This window comes from Entelurus aequoreus, linkage group LG11 (genome assembly GCF_033978785.1).
Source record: "Entelurus aequoreus isolate RoL-2023_Sb linkage group LG11, RoL_Eaeq_v1.1, whole genome shotgun sequence".
Taxonomy (NCBI): domain Eukaryota; kingdom Metazoa; phylum Chordata; class Actinopteri; order Syngnathiformes; family Syngnathidae; genus Entelurus; species Entelurus aequoreus.
The window spans coordinates 59,064,072-59,086,972 of NC_084741.1; the positions used below are offsets into that span (position 1 = coordinate 59,064,072).

A 22,901-nucleotide genomic window follows, 5' to 3' on the forward strand; every position below is an offset into this window, starting at 1 on the left:
TGGAACAACATGGCACACAAACAACTATCTGCCAATATTACATACAGATAATGTGTCATCAGACATGCAAAACAAAATTATATACAAAGAGAATACAAGTAAAGGAAATTAAATGAGCTCAAATATACCTACAAATGAGGCATAATGATGTAATATGTACATACAGCTAGCCTAAATAGCAGTGGCGTGCAGTCACTAGAGGCAGGGGAGGCACGGCCTCACCTGCCATCATGGAAAGAAAAAAAAAGTAAAAAGAAAAAAATAATAATTAAATTGTTATGTGTATTCAGTGATTATACTAAAGTTATTTTCCATTTAACTTCAGCAGTTTTAGATTATTTTTATTTTTATGTTCACATTTGCCGTTCAAATACTGAGAAGAGACGGTGCGGTGATCAGCAGCCAGTTGAGGCACGTCACTGATTTGTGCCTCAACATGGATTGTGCGCAATGACTCGGCTAACTGCTGGCCTGCTGTGCAGTGAGACCGTATTGCTATATGAATTATATTATACATTTCCATAGTTTAGTTAGCTGAGGTATATAATGTACAGTGTATTTTGTCAACAACTGTATGTGTGTAACGTATTTTTAGTGCTGAGCGATCATAAAACTCTGCTGCGAAGACACACTGTGTGAGGCTCGTCTCATAACCCCGCCTCCTGGTGCCAAGCACCTCCGCCGCAGAATGCACCGCCCGACGGGAGCGCCGCGGCCACACCAACCAAAGCCCACACCCAAACCCTCCACGTGCAAGACCGAATCCACCCAAAAAAAGTCACTTAACAAGAAGCCAAAAAGTGCAAAAACAACAATGCTCGCGCTGCAGGAGCCGCGAACGACCGCAGGGACACAACATTAGGTACACCTGCACTGCAGGTTCATATGTTTGTAAATCTGACTGTGATGATGCAGTCGTGCCTCACCAGACATGAACCTCACCGCACGCCACTGCTAAATAGCATGTTAGCATCGATTAGCTGACCAAATATGCCTGATTAGCACTCCAAAAAGTCAATAACATAAAAGAAGCGCACCTTTGTGCATTCACGCACAGCATGAAACTTTTGGTGGACAAAATGAGATGAAGCAGGAGTGGAAGATTTTAGGAAACAGGTGGTATAGGTGAATGGCACTGTGTCCCCCCCCCCCCTCTCTCAGTAAGCTATGGAGTCCCCCAAGGCAGTATATTAGGGCCCTTACGGTTCCTAATATACGTAAACGACAAGTCATCAGCATGCGACTGTGAATTGGACCTGTTTGCGGATGACTCGGCCCTGCTGGTATCCGGCAAGGACAAGTCACAGGTGGAAAAAATCCTCAGTGCTGAACTCCGTAGAATTTTCACCTGGCTCGCTGACAACAAGCTATCCATACACTTAGGTAAAACGGAATCCATCCTATTTGGGTCCCAAATCAACCTTAAGAAAGTCAGTGACTTCACTATTAAAGTGGGTGACATTGTTATCACCAGGAAAGATGAGGTCACCTACCTAGGTTCCATTCTAGAGGCTAATCTTTCCTGTGATAAAATGGCAACAAAGGTAATCAAAAAGGTCAACCAATGAATGAGATTTCTCTACAGAATCTCCTCTCTGGTCAACAAAAGACAGAGTATAACAACTTGCACTGAGCCTAGTCTATGAAATTCGCTACACCTCCCTGATACCGAAGCACATGTCAAACTACTTCCATAACGTAAATGACCGCCATAACCACAACACCAGGGGGAGCTCCACCAACCACGTTAAACCCAGCTTCCGATCTAACAAAGGTCTTAACTCATTCTCCTTCTATGCCACATCAATATGGAATGCACTCCCAACAGGTGTAAAAGAAAGTGCATCTCTATCCTCCTTCAAAACCGCACTAAAAGAACACCTCCAGGCAACTACAACCCTAGACTACACCCTCCCCCCTCCACATCCCACCTCCCCGGATTGTAAATAATCAAATGTAAATAATCAAATGTATATGCTTGTTCTTAAGCTTTCTGAACTCACTATGTTCACTGCTCTCTGTACATATCCTACCAAGTCAGACCTACACTGTTTCAATATCCATTTCTCAGATGATGCAATTGTTGATGACTGAAGTGCTGATATCAACCAAACCTAACCCCCCCACACCCCACACCCCGGATTGTAAATAATGTAAATAATTCAATGTATATACTCTGATGATTAACTTGTGTGATGACTGTATTACGAGCGCAAAGCAGCCAAATATGCAGATCTGGCTGCTGAGTGCAGAGAGGCAGCCTGGTCCACTACCATCTACCCTGTGGAAGCAGGCTGTCGAGGCTTCGTCGGTACATCAACTTTAAGGCTGCTCCGAGATGTGGGAACGACTGGGGCTAAGCTCCAAAAGGAAATCAAGGCCCTTGCTGAGGAAGCAGAAAAAGAAAGCCTCTGGTTGTGGCTGAGGAGGAGGGATAAGTACTGGGGGTCGAGGCAATAGGATGGGTCAGCTGCAGGGGGTGGCAGGGAGACGTCCCTGCCACCGCTCCGCCACCAGGAGGCGTTCCGGGGTTAAAGAGAGCGAAACTCCAATGAGCGGTGGTCCCCGGCTGATGACCCTGCAGCTGACCCAAGGCGCTGTAGGAGGCGCGTCAGGCATACTTGCCCAGCAGAATCAATACCATATCTGTACAATCAATCTGATTTCTGGGTAACCAGTGACTACTGCGAAAGGGCAGTTGACAACCAGGAAAGACTGGAAGACTTCCAGGAAAGTCTGGATGACAGCAGGAAAGTCTGTACCGGGAGTGGGCGGCTAGTTACCCAACCCACTAGTCTCTTAGCCAGGAGACACCCAACCACTAACTACGAAAACGAATAAGAAAACACAACCCGAAGGCCCTCCGAGAGGCGGGGTGGAAGATGGGCCTAACAGGACTGACTACTCGGAAACGACTGGAATGGACATCGACAACGAGATGAAGACCTTCCGATTGTGCAGGTGTGGATGGGGGAAAGTGACCACATACAGGGGCTTACGGATTCATCAGGGGAGGAAGAAAAAGGAGAGTGAGAAGAAAGGCATACAACATCCTTGCACTGCTCCGGCAGATAAGACAAGCAGGACCCCCAGCCGGGGAGAGAACCACAGAGCCGAGGGTCCAAACATTGTTGATATGCGAATGGTAGAGGAAGAACCCCCTGAGCGGAGCAGTACCCCCCTGCCATGTGAGCATGCTGAAGATAGACCTGCCAGCCCCCCAGTCACCCAGCAAACAGAAAAGAGGGAACCAGGAAGAAAGTGCACCATCAAGTGGCCTAGAGCAAGTGATGTGAAGACATGGCAGAAACTGGACTCAGACCTCAGTCTGCTGCTGGAGCACTCGCTACGTGGTAAAGTGGACAAGAAACTCAACCTTCTTGGGGACATCCTGTACGAGGAGTGCAAAGCTAGATTCGGTAGCCTCACCAAGAAGCAGCACAATCTCCCCCCAAGAAAGGGCAGGAGGGAGGCCGAGATTGACGCCTTGGTGCAAGATCGGCGCCAGCTTCGCAGGAGATGGAGGAAAGCATCGGCAGAGGAGAAAGAAGGCCTGAAGGTGTTATGGGACGAGGTGAGACAGAAGCTAGGAAGCATGCGAAGAGCAGAACGTATTCGCAGACGCAGAAAAAGAAAGGAGAAAGAAAGAGCTAGCTTCATGAGGAATCCCTTCAAGCATGCCCGTCAGCTTCTGGAGGAGAAAAGAAGCGGGAAACTGGAAGCCACCAAGGAGGAGCTTGAGCAGTACATCAGGGGCCAATACAGCGAATCGAAGAGGAACGATCCGTTAGGTTCACCAGGATACGTCCCTCCTCCACCACCCCCAACCACGCAGTTTGACAGCTTCCCTCCTCGGCTGAGCGAGGTAAGAGCAGTCGTCAAGAAAGCGAGGTCAGCATCAGCTCCTGGGCCTAACGGAATCCCCTACAAGCTATTGAAGAACTGCCCCCAAGTGCTGAAATGCTTGTGGAAGCTAATGAGCACAGCATGGAAGAATCTACTCATTCCGTCGGAGTGGCAGAGAGCTGTGGCGGTGTTTATTCCGAAGGAACAGGAGTCCCATAACATCAGTCAATTCAGGAGCATTGCCCTGTTGAATGTCGAGGGAAAGATCTTCTTTGCAGTCATGGCCAAGAGACTAACCTCTTACCTCACAGGGAATGGCTATATTGACACCAGCTGCCAGAAAGCAGGAGTACCAGGTTTTCCAGGATGCGTGGAGCATTCTTCAATGATTTGGGCACAGATCCAGAGGGCCAAGCAGGAGAAGAGCGACCTCCACGTAGTGTGGCTTGACCTTGCAAATGCTTATGGTTCTGTCCCTCACAAACTCATCCAGTTTGCATTGGAGTTCTTCCACGTCCCTGTTTCCATCATCAACCTGGTAACCAGCTACTTCAGGGACTTCCAGATGTGTTTCAGCCTCCAGGATTTTACAACAGGGTGGCAGCGGCTGGAAGTAGGCATTGCCATGGGGTGTTCCATCTCCCCAGTCCTCTTTGTCGCAGCTTTTGAAATCATCCTCCGCGGAGCCCGTCAGACTGTAGGAGGAATGAGGCTGCAGACAGGGCAGAGGCTTCCACCACTCCGAAGCTACATGGACGATGTCACTGTGGTCCTGCAAACAGCCCCATGCACGAGAAGGTGCCTAAAGAGGCTCGATGAGCTAGTGACATGGGCACGGATGAAGATAAAACCCTCCAAGTCACGAAGCATCTCCTTGCGCAAAGGCACCAGGAACGACAAAACCATGTTTGTTGCGGGAGGTGAGCAAATCCCTCTACTGGTCAACCAGTCCATCCAAAGCCTGGGGATGCAGTACAATGCGGACCTGTCGGACAAGCACGCAGGCAAGGCAGCACGGAAACAACTCTCAGAAGGCCTAGCGAGTATCAACAAGAGCCAGCTCCCCGGAAAGTACAAGTTGTGGTGCTACAACTTCACACTGTACCAAAGGGTTATGTGGCCACTGAAGATGTGCGAGATTCCATCCTCAACAGCCAACGGGTTGGACAGATTAGCCAACTCCTACATCCGAAAGTGGCTGGGCCTACCGCGTTGCTTCTCCGACACTGGCTTATTTGGGGCAACTTCGCTGCATCTGCCGATCCAGTCCATCACCCTGGGCTATAAGCAGGAGAAGGCCAGATTGGTTCTTGAGCTGGAAGAATCCTCAGATCCTACAGTGAGGAATGCATGTGTACCCACCCGAACAGGCCGGAAGTGGCAAGCAGGGCCAGAGGTCGCCAAGGCCATTGGCAGGCTCCAACACCAGGAAATAGTTGGCAGGGTGCAAGTAGGGAGAGCGGGGCTTGGCTGGGGAGATTCTCCACGCCTCTGGTCCAAGGCCACAAAGAGGGAACGCAGAGCCATGGTTGTGGAGGAGGTCTCAAGGGCGAACCAGGAGCAATATACCATCAAGGCCGTGTCTCAAGGTCGCCAAGGGAGATGGACCACTTGGGAAGGTACCATCAGTAGACCCATCAGCTGGGCCGACCTATTGAAGATGCCACAAGCCAGGCTCAGCTTCCTTCTTAGGGCAACCTATGACACCTTGCCATGCCCTAGAAACCTTCACCAGTGGTTCGGCCAGGAGGAGAGCTGTCCCCTGTGTGGTGCTCTCAACGCCAGCCTGCAGCACTTGCTATCAGGCTGCAAGATCGCGCTGACACAGGGTCGCTACAGATGGCGGCATGACCAAGTCCTGATGAAACTGGCCGAAGTCCTGGAGAGCAGTAGACAGGAGGCCAACAGCCAGCCCATGGCCAAGCAACTTCCTGTCATGTTTGTGAGGCCAGGGGAAGGCAAAGGAGACACCAGCCAACGAGGCACCCGCAGTGTCCTCTCTCTGGCAAGGGACTGGAGTATGAGGGCTGATATCGGCAAACAGCTCCAGTTCCCCCGTGAGATCACCACCACTTCACTCCGCCCAGACATCGTGCTGTGGTCTGCTGTTACCAAGTCTGCCATGCTGATCGAGCTCACCATCCCCTGGGAGGAGGGAATCCAGGCAGCCTACGAGCGCAAAGCAGCCAAATATGCAGATCTGGCTGCTGAGTGCAGAGAGGCAGGCTGGTCCACTACCATCTACCCTGTGGAAGTAGGCTGTCGGGGCTTCGTCGGTACATCAACTTTAAGGCTGCTCCGAGATGCGGGAACGACTGGGGCTAAGCTCCAAAGGGAAATCAAGGCCCTTGCTGAGGAAGCAGAAAAAGGAAGCTTCTGGTTGTGGCTGAGGAGGAGGGATAAGTACTGGGGGTCGAGGCAATAGGATGGGTCAGCTGCAGGGGGTGGCAGGGAGACGTCCCTGCCACCGCTCCGCCACCAGGAGGCGTTCCGGGGTTAAAGAGAGCGAAACTCCAATGAATGGTGGTCCCCGGCTGATGACCCTGCAGCTGACCCAAGGCGCTGTAGGAGGCGCATCAGGCATACTTTCCCAGCAGAATCAATACCATATCTGTACAATCAAAGCTGATAGTATATATTTGTACCATGAATTGATTTAAGTGGACCCCGACTTAAACAAGTTGAAAAACTTATTCGGGTCTTACCATTTAGTGGTCAATTGTACGGAATATGTACTGAACTGTGCAATCTACTAATAAAAGTTTCAATCAATCAATCAACCAAACACTGTTGCGTCACTGTCCACACTATGGTGAGTTCAAGAACCGGCAAAATTAGTAGGACAAAACGATGTTCACCAAATACTCATATTAAACATATTAAACAGTGGGCTTTCTAACAATTGGAAATGTTTGTGTCATGTTTGTGTCATGTTTGTCCTCAAACAAACAAAAAATTCCCCCATCTTTTTTCATTTTCAATTATTTTTTAAAAATGCTCCAGGGAGCCACTAGGCGGGCCCTAAAGAGCTCGAGAGTCGCGGGTTGCTGACCCCCGGGCTAGAAGATTGCAAGAGTGCCACTTGTAATAATTGCGAGGTTGCTATTTCATCAAAAGGAAGACAAACGAGGAATATACTGAAACATTTGAACACACAGCATGCAATAACTATAAATGAATGTTGCGTTTTTGAACCGCACCGATCTCATCACAGCAGTAGTCATCGTCATCTGCCGTAAATACAACAGGTACTAAGTAACTAACACCGCCTATTATGCCTATTTGCCTATTTGCCTACTTGTCAAAGCTGCTACTACCTGTTAAATTGAAATGAATGCCTTCTCATTTAGATAACCATGACGAGGGACAGATTCTGATTGATTTGATTTGATTTTTATTAAGGATCCCCTTTAGCTGGTTGCCTCAACAACCCACTAGTCTTCCTGGGGTCCACAATTCAATACAATTACAAGGCAGTAAAAGCATATCATTATAACTACACAATACATAAAAAAATAAAAGCATCAATAAGAAAACAAGCAAACAATTTGCAGTCACAGAATAATAATTACCATATAAATATAACTACACAATATAAAACCAAACAAATCATCAACGAGCAAACTAATTTAAAGACTCAGGTAAAATATTACTTTCTTTTTAAAAACCTGTTTATTTTCAATGCCGGTGAGAATTGGAGGCAGGTTATTCCAGAGCGATAAAGATCTATAAATAAAAGATTTCCGCAAAGCATTCTTCCTGGGACGAGGGAGTACAGTACTATATACCTCCAGTTCACGTCTCGGGTACCTTTCACGGCGGCAGGGAAGCGTACAGTCAGGCAAAGATAGACAAATGTCATTGAGCAGTGACTAAGTATGTGGTCAAAGCGCCCATTCACCACAGTAGACACTCCTCATTTTTGGTAGGTGAATCTTCAGTTGTAGTCAGAGACTTGCAAGTTTTCCTCCAACCAGTAATTTCCATTATACAGGTGGAACTAAAACATTTGAATATTGTGCAAAAGTCCATTCATGTCAGCAATTAAACTTCCAATGTTAAACTAATATGTGATATTAACTCATCACCATACTTGCCAACCTTGAGACCTCCAATATCGGGAGGTGGGGGGGGCTTGGTCGGGGGTTGGGGTGTGTGGCTGGGGGCGGGGGGCGTGGTTGGGGGCGTGGTTATTTACAGCTAGAATTCACCAACTCCAGTATTTCATATATATTTCATATATATATATATTTCATATATATATATATATATATATATATATATATATATATATATATATATATATGAAATACTTGACTTTCAGTGAATTCTAGCTATATATATATATATATATATATATATATATATATATATATATATTTATATATTTATATTTACATATATATTTATTTATTTTATTATACATTATAAATAAAATAAATACTTTAATTTCAGTGTTCTGGTGGCTATCCACTAGATGGCAGCATTGTCCCTGTTTAACTTCTCCGTTCATGATGAGTATATCATTTCGGCCACCGTGTTCAATGGAGAAGTCTATACTACAAAATTTACAGGCAACATACACCTTCCCCTTCGAACTGTCCTGGATGAACTGAAATTCTTGTTTCCATTCGTTTTGGAACTTGCAAGCGTATTTCTTCATCTTGCTCGTCGACGGCGTCGCCATGTCTGTAATTTCCTCGTTCTTCTGCTTCGTCTCCTTGTTGTGTGCGCAGTTGTGCACTCTACTCTCTAAAAGCCCTAGATGTTATGACGTCATTGGGCAGGCAAGCTGTTTATATTGTGGGAAAGCGGACATGAGAACAGGCTGTCCCCACTCAGTCTCAGGTCCGCATTGAGCTTGAGGGGGCGTGGCCTACAGCTCCGGCTGAATACCGGGAGTTTGTCGGGAGAAAATCTCTGCCGGGAGGTTGTCGGGAGAGGCGCTGAATACCGGGATTCTCCCGCTAAAAACGGGAGGGTTGGCAAGTATGCTCATTACATGTTAAGTGAGATGTGTCAAGCCTTTATTATCATTTTGATGGTTATGGCCTACCATTTTCAATTCAAGTTTTTCATAAACTGTAAGCCATAATCGTCAAAATTATATCTAAAGGATTGCAATATCTTCAGTAGCATGTTATGAGCCTATGTCATATATTTGTTTCACCTTGTAAATCTGAACAAACCGTGCACGATAATCTAATTCTAATTCCAATACATTTTCTAGGGAGATGAAAAACATTCCTAAAAGTTTTGAAAATGTGACTGAATGTTACGTTCTTGTGTAAGTTCCACATGTATTTTATTTTGTTAAATTCTACAGAAGAATATTTATTTTGTAAAATGTATTTATTTTTTAAAAGTTTTTTTTTTTGCTATGTCCCTCTTAAGACCTCATTGTTGGCTTTGTAAGATCATGTTACCTCTAAACTAAACAAAATAGACGCTTATACATCTGTTAGTTCTCTTTTTTCCCCAAATAAGGATCGATAACAGAACCCGATAAAGAACCAAATCGTTGAGCAGAACTAAAAGTAAAATCGGAACCGGAAAAATCTTGTTAATTTACATCCCTATTTACAATGGACATTGTCATTGATTTTCCAATATTTTTATTATTGTGGTTGTAGTTTAATGCACAACTACAGTCAATTATAGTGAACATTTTTATTATTTCCCCCCTCATGTTGCTATATATATATATATATATATATATATATATATATATATATATATATATATATATATATATATATATATATATATATATATATATATATATATATATATATATATATATATATATACATATACATATATATACATACATACATAAGTGTTTATTAGGGCTGTTTCTATCAGAATGTTACGGAGCCCCTAAAGGGACATGGGAATTTTTTTTTTTTTAGACATGTATCTCATGGCCACGAGAAAGTATCTCGTGGCCACGAGATACATGTCTAAAAAAAAAAAAATTCCCATGTCCCTTTAGGGGCTCCGTAGATTACTGATCATACAGCAGTTAAAGTAAAACAGTTGGTACTGTCAAAAACAATTGCATGGTTAATCCAAGTGTGTACATGATTAATGTGATAATTTTGTGTGATTACTCACATGAGTTAACTCGTTAATTTTGACAGCCCTAATATATATATATGTATATATATATATATATATATATATATATATATATATATATATATATATATATATATATATATATATATATATATATATATATATATATATATATATATTTGTAGTTGAGTTTTCTGTGATTTATCCATTATACAGTGCTCAATACCGGTGTAGAGCGGAATATAAATGTAAATTTTTATTTTTATTTTAGCTAAGTACCGTGTGATTTGTTGAAGGGTGGACTAGCAAAGTAAGATTTTCATTGTACAGTAAATTGTCTGTTTAACTATGCATATGACAATAAACAATCTTGAATCTTGAATCTTGAATAAACGTTAGGTCAGGAAAAAACACAAGAGGCTATATCATCCCTACAAGCCTTTTTCGCAGGTTTCCCTGGATTTTATTGAAGTGTCTGTGGCTGTTACATATATATATATATATATATATATATATATATATATATATATATATATATATATATATATATATATATATATATAGCGTACATTACATGGGGGTGTGGCCATTGTTGCACGATAGCGCCTTGCATCTGTGTCGGCATGATGAGACCAGTTTGTCGCGTTTGTTTAAAGTGGACATGCTGGGGTGGTATATAATATAACATTTTTCTTTCAGGCACAGGTTACATCTTTTAGCTGCACTGTTGTATGGGGAGCTAGATGCGACAATTCGCCATGTAATGGCGTGATCAATTTTATTGTCTTTAAGAGTCCATATGTATTTACTCAGCTCTGTAGAGTTCTTGAGTTGGGCCTACGAAATGATGCTGTGTGATTGTTATAACGGGTTTTAAAGGTATTTTCTGTGAGTCCAATGTAAGTCTCCATGTTTGAGTTGTCCTTGCGGGGGACGCTGGCTTGGTAAACAACTGATGTTTTTAAGCAGTTTCTGTTGAGTGGGAAGGTAATCCTTTGTCTGCAATTGCAGCTATCTGTGGAGTTAGAGTCGTTATCGGTTGCCTGTCTATGAGTGCTCAGGATCTTTTTGTTGTGTGAGTCAATGGTTTGTTTGATATTCATCATGTAGCTGTAGCTAAGTTTCAAGGTGTTCTTGTTGAGTATCTTCCTGAGTACATGTTTTTGGGGGAAGTGCTTGTCAATGAGCAAAGAACTCACGCACCAAAAGCAACCTTGGCAATAGACCACTGGACCATTCGACGTAACAATGGGAAGTTATGACGGGGCCAGAACATGCAAACTAGTAGGAAGCTTCCTACTCTCGCAACTCACAAAATTAGGAGTAAACATTGGACTATACAGAGACGACGGACTGGCCGTTTCCAATGCCAGACCGAGAGCTTTGGAAAACATCAAAAAAAGAAATATGCCGCATCTTCAATAACAAAATCACAATTGAGGCAAACAAACACACTGTAAACTTCCTGGATGTAACACTCAACCTGAACAATAACACTTAGCGGCCATTAACAAAGCCCGACACCACATTACAATATGTACACCGCGACCGCAACCACCCGCATATCACAACCAGGAACATCCCAGCCGGCATCAACAGGAGACTGTCAATTCAATCATTCAACCAAGCAACACCTCCATACCAGAACGCACTCAATGAAAGTGGATACCAATTCACCCTCCAATACGGCCCACCAGCAACTAAAACAAGAAAAAACAGGAAACGGGACAACATACTTTGGTACAACTCCCATTCGGCAAAAACGTCAGCACGAACATCGGACACAAATTTCTCTCACTCATTAACAAGTACTTCCCCAAAAAACATGTACTCAGGAAGATATTCAACAAGAACACCTTGAAACTTAGCTACAGCTGCATGATGAATATCTAACAAACCATTGATTGATTGATTGAAACTTTTATTAGTAGATTGCACAGTACAGTGCATATTCCATACAATTGACCACTAAATGGAAACACCCGAAGAAGTTTTTCAATCACGTAAATCAATTCATGGTAATTCCTCAATTCACCATTGACTCACACAACAAAAAGATCCTGAGCACTCACAGACAAGCAGCCGATAACGACTCTAACTCCACAGATACAGTAGCTGCAATTGCAGACAAAGGATTACCTGCCCACTCAACGGAAACTGCTCAAAAACATCAGTTTACCAAGCCAGCGTCCCCCGCAAGGACAACTCAAACAGAGACTTACATTGGACTCACAGAAAAGACCTTTAAAACCCATTATAACAATCACACAGCATCATTTCGTAGGCCCAACTCAAGAACTCTACAGAGCTGAGTAAATACATATGGACTCTTAAAGACAATAAAATTGATCACGCCATTACATGGCGAATTGTCGCATCTAGCGCACCATACAACAGTGCAGCTAAAAGATGTAACCTGTGCCTGAAATAAAAAATATATATTTTATACCACCCTAGCATGTTTAAAGGCCTACTGAAACCCACTACTACTGACCACGCAGTCTTATAGTTTATATATCAATGATGAAATCTTAACATTGCAACACATGCCAATACGGCCGGGTTAACTTATAAAGTGCAATTTTAAATTTCCTGCCACACTTCCGGTTGAAAAAGCCTTCGGAGGATGACGTATGCGCGTGACGTAGCCCGGGGAACAGAGGTATGCCTTCCTCATTGAATACAATACAAAAAAGCTCTGTTTTCATTTCAAAATTCCACAGTATTCTGGACATCTGTGTTGGTGAATCTTTTGCAATTTGTTTAATGAACAATGGAGGCTGCAAAGAAGAACGTTGTAGGTGGGTCGGTGTATAGCGGCTGGCTGTAGCAACACAACAAGGATTACTCACTTGGATAGCAGACGCGCTAGCCGATGCTAACCGGCCACCACACGGATGATTGGGTGAAGTCCTTCGTCGCGCCGTCGATGGCTGGAACGCAGGTGAGCACGGGTGTTGATGAACTGGGCAGATGATGGCTGGCTGGCGTAGGTGGAGCGCTAATGTTTTTATCATAACTCTGGGAGGTCCGGTTGCTAAGTTGCTAAGTCAGCCTTAGCGTCGTTAGCAACAGCATTGTTAAGCTTTGCCAGGCTGAGATCTATTAACCGTGTAGTTACATGTACATGGTTTAATAGTATTGTTGATCTTCTGTCTATCCTTCCAGTCAGGGATTTATTTATTTTGTTTCTATCTGCATTTGAGACAGATGCTATCACGTTAGCTCATGCTAATTAGCATGAGCTTCGTCGATGTATTGTCGTGGAGATAAAAGGCACTGAATGTCCATTTCGCGTTCTCGACTCTCATTTTCAAGAGGATATAGTATCCGAGGTGGTTTAAAATACAAATCCGTGATCCACAATAGAAAAAGGAGAAAGTGTGGAATCCAATGAGCCAGCTTGTACCTAAGTTACGGTCAGAGCAAAAAAAAAAAAGTATTTCACTGCATTCTAGTCCGTCACTCTAACGTTCCTCGTCCACGAATCTTTCATCCTCGCTCAAATTAATGGGGTAATGGTCCGAATAGCTCTAGCTGCGTTGAAAACAATAGGAAAATATGAGGGAGTGAACAACTGACAACGTCACGCTACTTCCGGTAGGGGCAAGGGTTTTTTTTAATCAGAGACCAAAAGTTGCGAACTTTATCGACGTTGTTCTATACTAAATCCTTTCAGCAAAAATATGGCAATATCGCAAAATGATCAAGTATGACACATAGAATGGATCTGCTATCCCCCTTTAAATAAAAAAAATTCATTTCAGTAGGCCTTTAAACAAACGAAACAAACTGGTCTCATCATGCCGACACAGAAGCAAGGGGCTATTGTGCAACAATAGCCACACCCCGTGTAATGTACTGTATATATATATATATATATATATATATATATATATATATATATATATATATGTATATGTATATATACCAGCCACAGACACTTCAATAAAATCCCCTGATGAGCAGGGAAACCTGCGAAACAGGCTTGTAGGAGTGATATAGCCTCTTGTGTTTTTTCCTGACCTAATATTTGCATAAGGTTTCAATGTAAAAGGCAAACATTAGCAAAAATCCCAAGAAAGACAGCAAACACAAATACTTTAGTGGTGTATCAACTAGTTTGTCTTTCACACTGTGGTGTTGGAGGAAGCTCCGATCTGAGCAAACTCAACTCCAGCTGTCACACATCATTTCTGCCCGGGAAGTTCGGGGAGGCAAAATGTCAAAACATTTGAATAAATTCCACAGAAGCCTCTCGAGAGTAGGGTCTGTGTGCAGAGAGGGGTATTCTTAGCACCGATGGCACAGAGATTAGACGAGAGATCGAGGGAATTAAAAAAAAAAAAGGTGAAATGGGGGAATGAGAAATAGTCCCTTCATGTTTCACGAAAGGGCTAAATGGAAATCAATGCTGATATACTGGGTGGTCATGTGTACACCTATTAATTAAATATTGTACTTTTCAAAAGTTATAGACAAGCATGACACACATTTGCACAGACCCTTGTGGTTGCTAGGTGGAATTTGTTGGGCATATGCATGTTTTCGCCGTGACCGCGTGGGTTCCCTCCGGGTACTACGGCTTCCTCCCACCTTCAAAGACATGCATCTGGGGATAAGTTGAATGACAACACTAAATTGGCCCTAGTGTGTGAATGTTCTCTATCTGTGTTGGCCCTGTGATGAGGTGGAGACTTGTCCAGGGTGTACCCTGCCCTCCGCCTGAATGCAGATGGGATTGGCACCATGAAGAGGCAGGGGCGCACGTGAGCCAGCAGGCTTTTTTGCTGCCATATTTCTGCAAAAAAGCACAGCTATGGTGGTTGGAAACTTGGGGTAAAATAATATCACAAAGCACTAGGCAGATGTTTAAAACTTAATGAAAATAAATAATTAACTTTTGCAAAGTAACAGTTGGAGAAAGATAAACAACATTTTCAGCTAAAGTGATATATTTTATATATTTATATGTTGCCCAAGGGGAAACTGGGTAACACACGGCACACTGACAAAGCTTAACCTATTGTTACTATAAAAATCGACAAGGTTAATACAGTTCACTTCTCCTTCCCTCCATTTATTTGCTTTCTTTTGTATATCAATTTATCATTTCATATATGTATTGTTGCATTTGAAACTATTGTATTGTTGATAATAGAGGCAATTATTGTTATTATTCATTATCAATTGTGCTATTTCTATTGGTATTTGTATTGCTCCATTTGTAGTGTAATAATGATCATTGTCATTTCTGTATTATTAATATTTATTTCACTAACTGCTTCTTTGCTATCACTTTTACTATCATATTTGTACGTATCCTTTCTGCTGATGTTGTTCTGTTGTTGATATTGTTTTTGTTGTGTTTGTTGTTGTTGTTGTCTCTCTGTCTTATCGCCCTCTTGCCACCGCAATTTCCCCCTCTGTTTCTTTTTTCTCTCTTTCTATCCCCTGCTGCTCCGGCCCGGCTGCACCAAATAATAATATAAATCAATTTAATAAAGTCAAATACAAATGAGGCAACAAGAGAAGTATCCCACACTTCTCTTTTGTAAAGTCAATCTATACAGCCGACCGATATGAGCATATACATCAACAATATGATTTGCCTGAGTAGCTGGACAGGACAAAAAAAAAAGTGATATATTTTATGTTTTTCTTTTATCCTTGCAATGAACATTTTAAATCAACATTGATTAAAGCACAAGAAGTTAAAAATGAAGAAAATGTCAGAGCCTCACCAGGTATGAACCTCACTGTACAGTGGTAGTACAGAATGTCCATATATCAGTTAGTACGTATAGTAGGCAGAAATAATCATCCCGAATGACTCATTAATATGTTCAGGAATATTTTCAATGTTTAATTTTACCAGCCAATTTCCAATGTGTAGTTTTACTCAACTTCCCCCTGCCCTTCTTTTAATATTTATTGTGCACGGTAAAAGGTGAATTCCGGACATGGTGGTGTGATAAAGGTCCGATAATGCTTGTTTGTTCCAAAGTCTCTGAATGCATGTTCTGTATCAGGCTATGTGCATCTATTCTCTTTGCTCAGATGATCCCCAGGGCGCATTAGAAGTTGCAGGGTCAGTGTCTCCTCTGTTTGCTTCTGAACTTGGCAGCATGCTATTTAATTAGGCAGCTAATCAGCCACTGAACACACAAGAAAATGAGACAATCTGTATCTGTTTACTTCCCTCACAACACACACTTGACACACAGCGTATATTTGCATGTATAGCTGGTTTTAAAAAATCACTTATCCGTGAGAAAGATCAAGGTCATGGCTCCTCCTCACACCAGATTCTGTGAAACCAATTAAAGTGTTGGCTGCTGAAGTTCACTTGGAGGACACAGGGAGCAAAACAATAGCAGATGACAGCTTCTTGCCGCTATCTGTGCCTGTGTTTTCTTGCAGCATTAATTATATTTGCAGATTCTGTCATTAATTTTGGAATGCCGGAGAAGTTTGCAATTGTTCATATTTGTTATCAGGTGTCAGAAGCCGAGCTTGGGTCCAAATGATGAATGTAATCAGTCTCCAAGACTTTCTTCTTTATCATTTGTGTTTGTGCCCAAGTCCAATTTTCGTAATTAAAAAAGAAAAACAAATACAAATGCTATTTTGTTTAGAGTGTGTTCGGACAATATACCAGGAGACTTAATATGCAGGTGGAGGGGTTCTGTTTCTACGACGCATTTTAGGTCTAATTTTAACCCATATATAAACTAACATTTTTACAGGGTTGCTTCTGTTATTTAAAAGAATCAAAACAAACAGGATGTTTTAAGAAAAGATAATCTTTAAAAGATATAACACAATAGTCGGAGCTGTTTTGTGTATAATGTTGATGTTTTGTTTTATATGTATTGTTGTTTACGAAATACTACAGGTGTGTATTTTGTCATTTTAGGGCCCTAAGGCAAACCTAGTCATTGGGGCCCTCCACATAACAAAAACAATAGACAGATAGATAGATAGATAGATAGATAGATAGATAGATAGATAGATAGATAGATAGATAGATAGATAGATAGATAGATAGATAGATAGATAGATAGATGAGTAGATGGGTAGATAGATAGGTAGATAGTAGGTAAATAGGTAGATCGATAGATACTTTAATAATCTCCTTGAGGAAATGTAGGTATCTCCTTACACAATAAATAAAAAAACGCACACATTACACAATAAAAGCATGAGAATACAAGCAATAAATACTGCAGGGGTGTATATACTGTATATATATATATATATATATATATATATATATATATATATATATATATATATATATATATATATATATATATATATATATATATATATTTGTCCTGTCCAGCTACTCAGGCAAATAGTTGACGTAGATGCCCATATTTGCTGTACATATTTACTTTACAAAAGAGAAGTGTGGGATACTTCTCTTGATGCCTTATTTGTATCTGACTTTATTAAATGGATTTACAGTATATTATTATTTGGTGCAGCCGTACCGGAGCAGGAGGGGATAGAAAGAAAAACAAGGAAGACAGAGGGGGAAATTGCGGGGATAAGACAGAGAGACAACAACAACAAACACAACAACAACAACGGAACAACATCAGCAAATAGGATATGTACTAACATGATGGTAAAAGTGATAGCAAAGAAGGAGCTAGTGAAGTAAATATTAATAACACAGAAATTACAATGATCATTATTACACTACAAATGGAGCAATATAAATACCAATAGAAATAGCACTATTGATAATGAATAACAACAATAATTAACTCTATTATCAACAATACGATTGTTTCAAATGCAACAATACATACATGTAATGATAACTTGACATACAAAAGAAAGCAAATATATGGAGGGGAAGAAAGAAAAGCAAACTGTATTAACCTTGTAGATTGTTATAGTAAAAATAGGTTAAGCTTTGTCAGTGGTGTATTTTGACAATGGATTTTTTTTTTTAATGCATTCTAACTCAGAAATAAACATACATAAAAGTCTGCTTACAACGGAGCCGATGGGGCGTCCCTGATTGCGCCCATAAAATCCAATAAATAACCATCCAAAAACCACCAGGTTCAATACACTTCCTTACTTGAATATTGACCAAGTATTAGTGATATTGTTATTATAAACACTAACGCAGACCAACTATTTATAGCGGCGCTGTGGTCACAAGCCTCTGTGCCTATATTGATGGGTTCTCACTTCTCTGTGAAGCGCTTTGAGTGTCTAGAAAAGCGCTATAAAAATCTAATCCATTATTATTATTATTATTATTATCGACATCAAGTGGTAAGCAGCTTCCTCACTTCCTTGCTTGTGAAACATTTTTGTAGATCATAAATCATACCTCTCACCTGGAGAGTAAAAGGATGAGGACGTATTCCGCGAAGTTGGTACACTTGTACTGGCAATTTAGACGTGGCAATGGTGAGAACAACACTAAAAGACTTTAGGTTCCACCCCCCTTTCCTTCTTGAGGATTATAAGTAATTTTTCATCCAAACGGGACTATAACAAGATTCTATCGGTTGGCATCCTAATGACAGCAGACATTGTACAGTAACTTATGTTTTATTATGTTTGTTGGCTCTCATAAAGGCTGCAGTGAATAATAATCAAGGATGTTGTTGAAAAAAAAAACCGAACGTTGTGATGCATTTTTTAAATGAATAGAATAGAATAGAAAGTACTATATGGATCCCTGGGGGAAATTCAGCATGTGCGGCGTATGCTTAAAATGATCAAAATACGTAAGTATTAAATGTTATTATTAATGTGCCGGTTTCTACATTACATATGTACTTACATCATGTCTATACAAATATAATGGAGGTGTTTGGATGTTCTTTAAGGGCTTTATAGGCAGAATAGAGTGACTCCCATAGGCCCCATTGTAAGCAGTTATTTATTATTTAGAATGCACAAAAAAAGAAAAACTTGTTATTGTCTTACATAAGGATTGTGAATGATAGGCAAAATTCCTAAAGAAGTGCAGTTCCCCTTTAAGCACGCTCTTCGTCCCATTGACTCCTATTATAACTTTTAACAGACTGCAATCCTGGTATATGACTATGACTTTTCCATGAAAACCAAAGTAATTATAATTTTTGCAGATTGAAAAACAACAAAATACTGTTCTGGTGTAATTGCACCAGAAAAACCATCAGTATAATTCTCAGAGCTTTGATGAGCGTAAATAAGTTACACTGTCATTAAACCGCTGCAATGCATTGAAAATGTTCTTGTGCAGTTATACTCTATATGTCGTTTAAGACCACTGGTATACTGATGTTTTTCCAGCCAAAGCACGAGCAACCTTTCCATCTCAATAATGAGACCACTACGCCGTTATTTTCATAGGAGTCCAACCTTTAACATGCTCAAGGATGTGATTTTTATCTTTAATGATGGTCGTGAGAGTCGAGCAGGTGAGACCAAGAGTCCTCTCTCTGAGCTTTGTATGATTTTTCTTGCCCACCTGGGAGACAAACTGCCTCTGCACAATAAAAATGAACACCAACAGTTTATTGGACTGACTGTTAACAGGGACGCAGCGGACAGCAACACTTTGGTAGCAAGGTTCTGTGACGCACCCGCAGAGAAAATGTCAGTGGGCAGTATGTTGTCCATCCCCATTTGCATTTGAGTGTGCTGAATGTGTGGCACAGTGGACCACAACGGAGCTTTGACAGTAGTGGGACTGCTGCTGCTCGCTGATGCCTGCATGGAGGAGCAGACCGCTGCCCCACCTGTCAATCACCTTGCACGCTTAGAGCCACAATTTCATCTCATTTTGTTAGCTCGAAAGATGGTAAGATGGCTGGAAGAATCGACATAAACAAAGCTTCTTCTTCGAGATTTTCCATATCATGCATTGGCATTGTATGTATTGTAGTGTACTTGTTGATCATCCAAAACCAAATATATTTTAAGATTTTCTGTCAGAGCATGTTGCAAATCATTCTAAAAGGCGTTTCCAGAATAGGTTTGATCTGTAGGGTCGATCTCAGAGTGTTTTTCTGAAAAGCTATTATTGAATTAGGAAAAAAGGGGCATGAGCATATGTTATCTTTTTATATTAAGCACTAGGTTTGTACAGTATACCGGTATTAGTATAGTACCGCGATACTAATTAATCATATTCAGTACTATACCGCCTCTAAAAAGTACCTATAGAGCGTTTTCTATTCGGGCTCCAGTACTATGGAATGCCCTCCCGGTAAAAGTTAGAGATGCTACCTCAGTAGAAGCATTTAAGTCCCATCTTAAAACTCATTTGTATACTTTAGCCTTTAAATAGACTCCCTTTTTAGACCAGTTGATCTGCCGTTTCTTTTCTTTTCTCCTCTGCCCCCCTCTCCCTTGTGGAGGGGGAGTTACACAGGTCCGGTGGCCATGGATGAAGTGCTGGCGGTCCAGAGTCAGGACCCGGGGTGGACCGCTCGCCTATGCATCGGTTGGGGACTTCTCTGCGCTGCTGACCCGTCTCCACTCGGGATGGTTTCCTGCTGGCCCCACTATGGACTGGACTCTCACTATTATGTTGGATCCACTATGGACTGGACTTTCGCTGACATGTTGGATCCACTATGGACTGGACTTTCACAATATTATGTCAGACCCACTCGACATCCATTGCTTTCGGTCTCCCCTGGGGGTGGGGTTACCCACATATGCGGTCCTCTCCAAGGTTTCTCATAGTCATTCACATCGACGTCCCACTGGGGTGAGTTTTACCTTGCCCTTATGTGGGCTCTGTACCGAGGATGCCATTGTGGCTTGTGCATCCCTTTGAGACACTTGTGATTTAAGGCTATATAAATAAACATTGATTGATTGATTGATTGCATTTTTTTGCATTTAAATTGTGTGAGCTGAATATTTTTTTTACATCAAATTATGCTGACAATTTCAGTGAATAAACTTTTTTTTTTTTTTGGCAAAATGTGTGTGTGTAAATACAGTGTTTTAAATTTCAGTGTTAGAAAAACTGAATAAAAAATCTATGTAAAAATAATTCAGTGTAGAAAAAATCAGTGTAAAAAGTGCAAAATTATTTGTTGCTTCAAAACTCAAGACCCATGTCCTGTAAATTTAGACCTCAATGGCTGGTTCTGAGACAGGATCGATTATCTTGAATTTTGAGGCAACAAATATTTCAGCATTCATTGTATTTGCATTTAATTTTTATTAACTTAATTTTTTTGTACTGAATTTTTATATACTTTTTTTTATTTATTTATTTATTTATTTTTACAGATTTTTACAACACTGTATATTAAACACACGAATTTTGCTCACAAATGTTTATTTAAAGAAATTCTCAGCATATTTTGATGTAAAAAAAAACCATGGGAGTTCACAAAATTCAGTGTAAAAAAGCTTACTTACTTAAAGACACACGTTAACATGAAGTATCATTGATGTAACAACACAACAAAACACACATATATTCCTGAAAATAAGTATAAAAGAGAACTGAAAAATATAGATTTTATTTATACTCATTCGACTCTCGGTCTCGAAATGGTTAATATTTGGATGACCACGCCCACTTATAGGCTATCGTTAGCTCGCACGCTACTCCGACTAGTTAGCTTTTCTACTTACTAAAATAAATCTCGGTTTATTCTTCTACGTAGTATTATATTAAAAGTTAGAAAATATGAGCGGAACTGAAACGCTTGGTTGAAGTGTGCGACAGGACAGAGCATCTGATAAAGTGACATAGTAAGTACTAGCAAAGTAGCATCCGCCCCGTTTTGATAAACGGCCGGAAGTCACCTGACCTTTTCCTTATCAGCCTTGAACAAGAAATGACGTCATGCGTGACGTAACAAAGACGATCTTCATTCATGTGGGATTTAAAATTATTGGCGGGGACATTTACACAAGTTGGGCCGCTCTTACGAGACGCCTCACGCCAAAATGTCGGCAGAATTCATCGATGGAAGCATCGGTATCTACCGACCACTAATGGTAAGTGTTTTAAACACATCAACGTTGTAGTAATGGCTTACTTTATTTTGAACATGCATAGATAAGTTACATTGAAGTCATCTCATGTTTACAGTTACACAGTTCAAAAAAGAGTAGAGTCTACTTAATCCTATCATTTATCTGTGTTACAAATGACTACAGTAGTTTGTTAACATTCTTTGCTTGGCATGTTGGAGTTTACCACACGTAATAGGAACAAAAATCCGAGGTTTGTTGTCCAATAGTGCTAAACCCTTGTGTAATGTTCATACTGTTGTTACTCAGCCAGCGTTTGTGGGTCTGATGGACCCGTTGCATTTTGTGGCTTTTAATGCCTCACAATCAAACACTTTTATATTAAAATACTGAACATATGTTTGTTGGGATAAGGTAAACATCTGTTCAATATTTTAACATAAAAGTGTTTGATTGTGAGGCATTAAAAGCCACAAACGCTGGCTGAGTAACAACAGTATGAACATTACACAAGGGTTAAGCACTATTGGACAACAAACCTCGGATTTGATGTGGGTCTGATGAACCCGTTGCATTTTGTGGCTTTTAATGCCTCACAATCAAACACTTTTATTTAAAAATACTGAACAGATGTTTACCTTATCCCAATAAACATCTGTTCAGTATTTTAACATACAACTGTTTGATTGTGAGGCATTGAAAGCCACAAAATGCAACGTTGATGTAGCCATTACTACATCAACGTTGTAGTAATGGCTTACTTTATTTTGAACATGCATAGATAAGTTACATTGAAGTCATCTCATGTTTACAGTTACACAGTTCAAAAAAGAGCAGAGTCTACTAAATCCTATCATTTCTCTGTGTTACAAATGACTACAGTAGTAGTCCATCAGACCCACAAACGCTGGCTGAGTAACAACAGTATGAACATTACACAAGGGTTAAGCACTATTGGACAACAAACCTCGGATTTGATGTGGGTCTGATGAACCCGTTGCATTTTG

The 22,901-nt window shown here is 41.0% G+C and overlaps 1 protein-coding gene across 2 annotated transcripts in view; it reads left to right on the forward strand.

Annotated features, from left to right (window-relative positions):
- The window catches only part of LOC133660291 (uncharacterized), a 78,536-nt gene that overhangs the window by 48,210 nt on the left and 7,425 nt on the right, over positions 1-22,901 (forward strand). Inside the window, exon 1 of one of the 2 annotated variants that reach the window (XM_062063627.1) lies at positions 21,445-21,918. The exons of the other annotated variant lie outside the window; for it this stretch is intronic. Within the exon in view, the coding sequence (XP_061919611.1) occupies positions 21,868-21,918 (51 nt within the window). The 5' untranslated portion in view covers positions 21,445-21,867. Of the gene's footprint in view, positions 1-21,444; positions 21,919-22,901 lie in introns of those variants that run through there. 2 annotated transcript variants of the gene reach the window in all.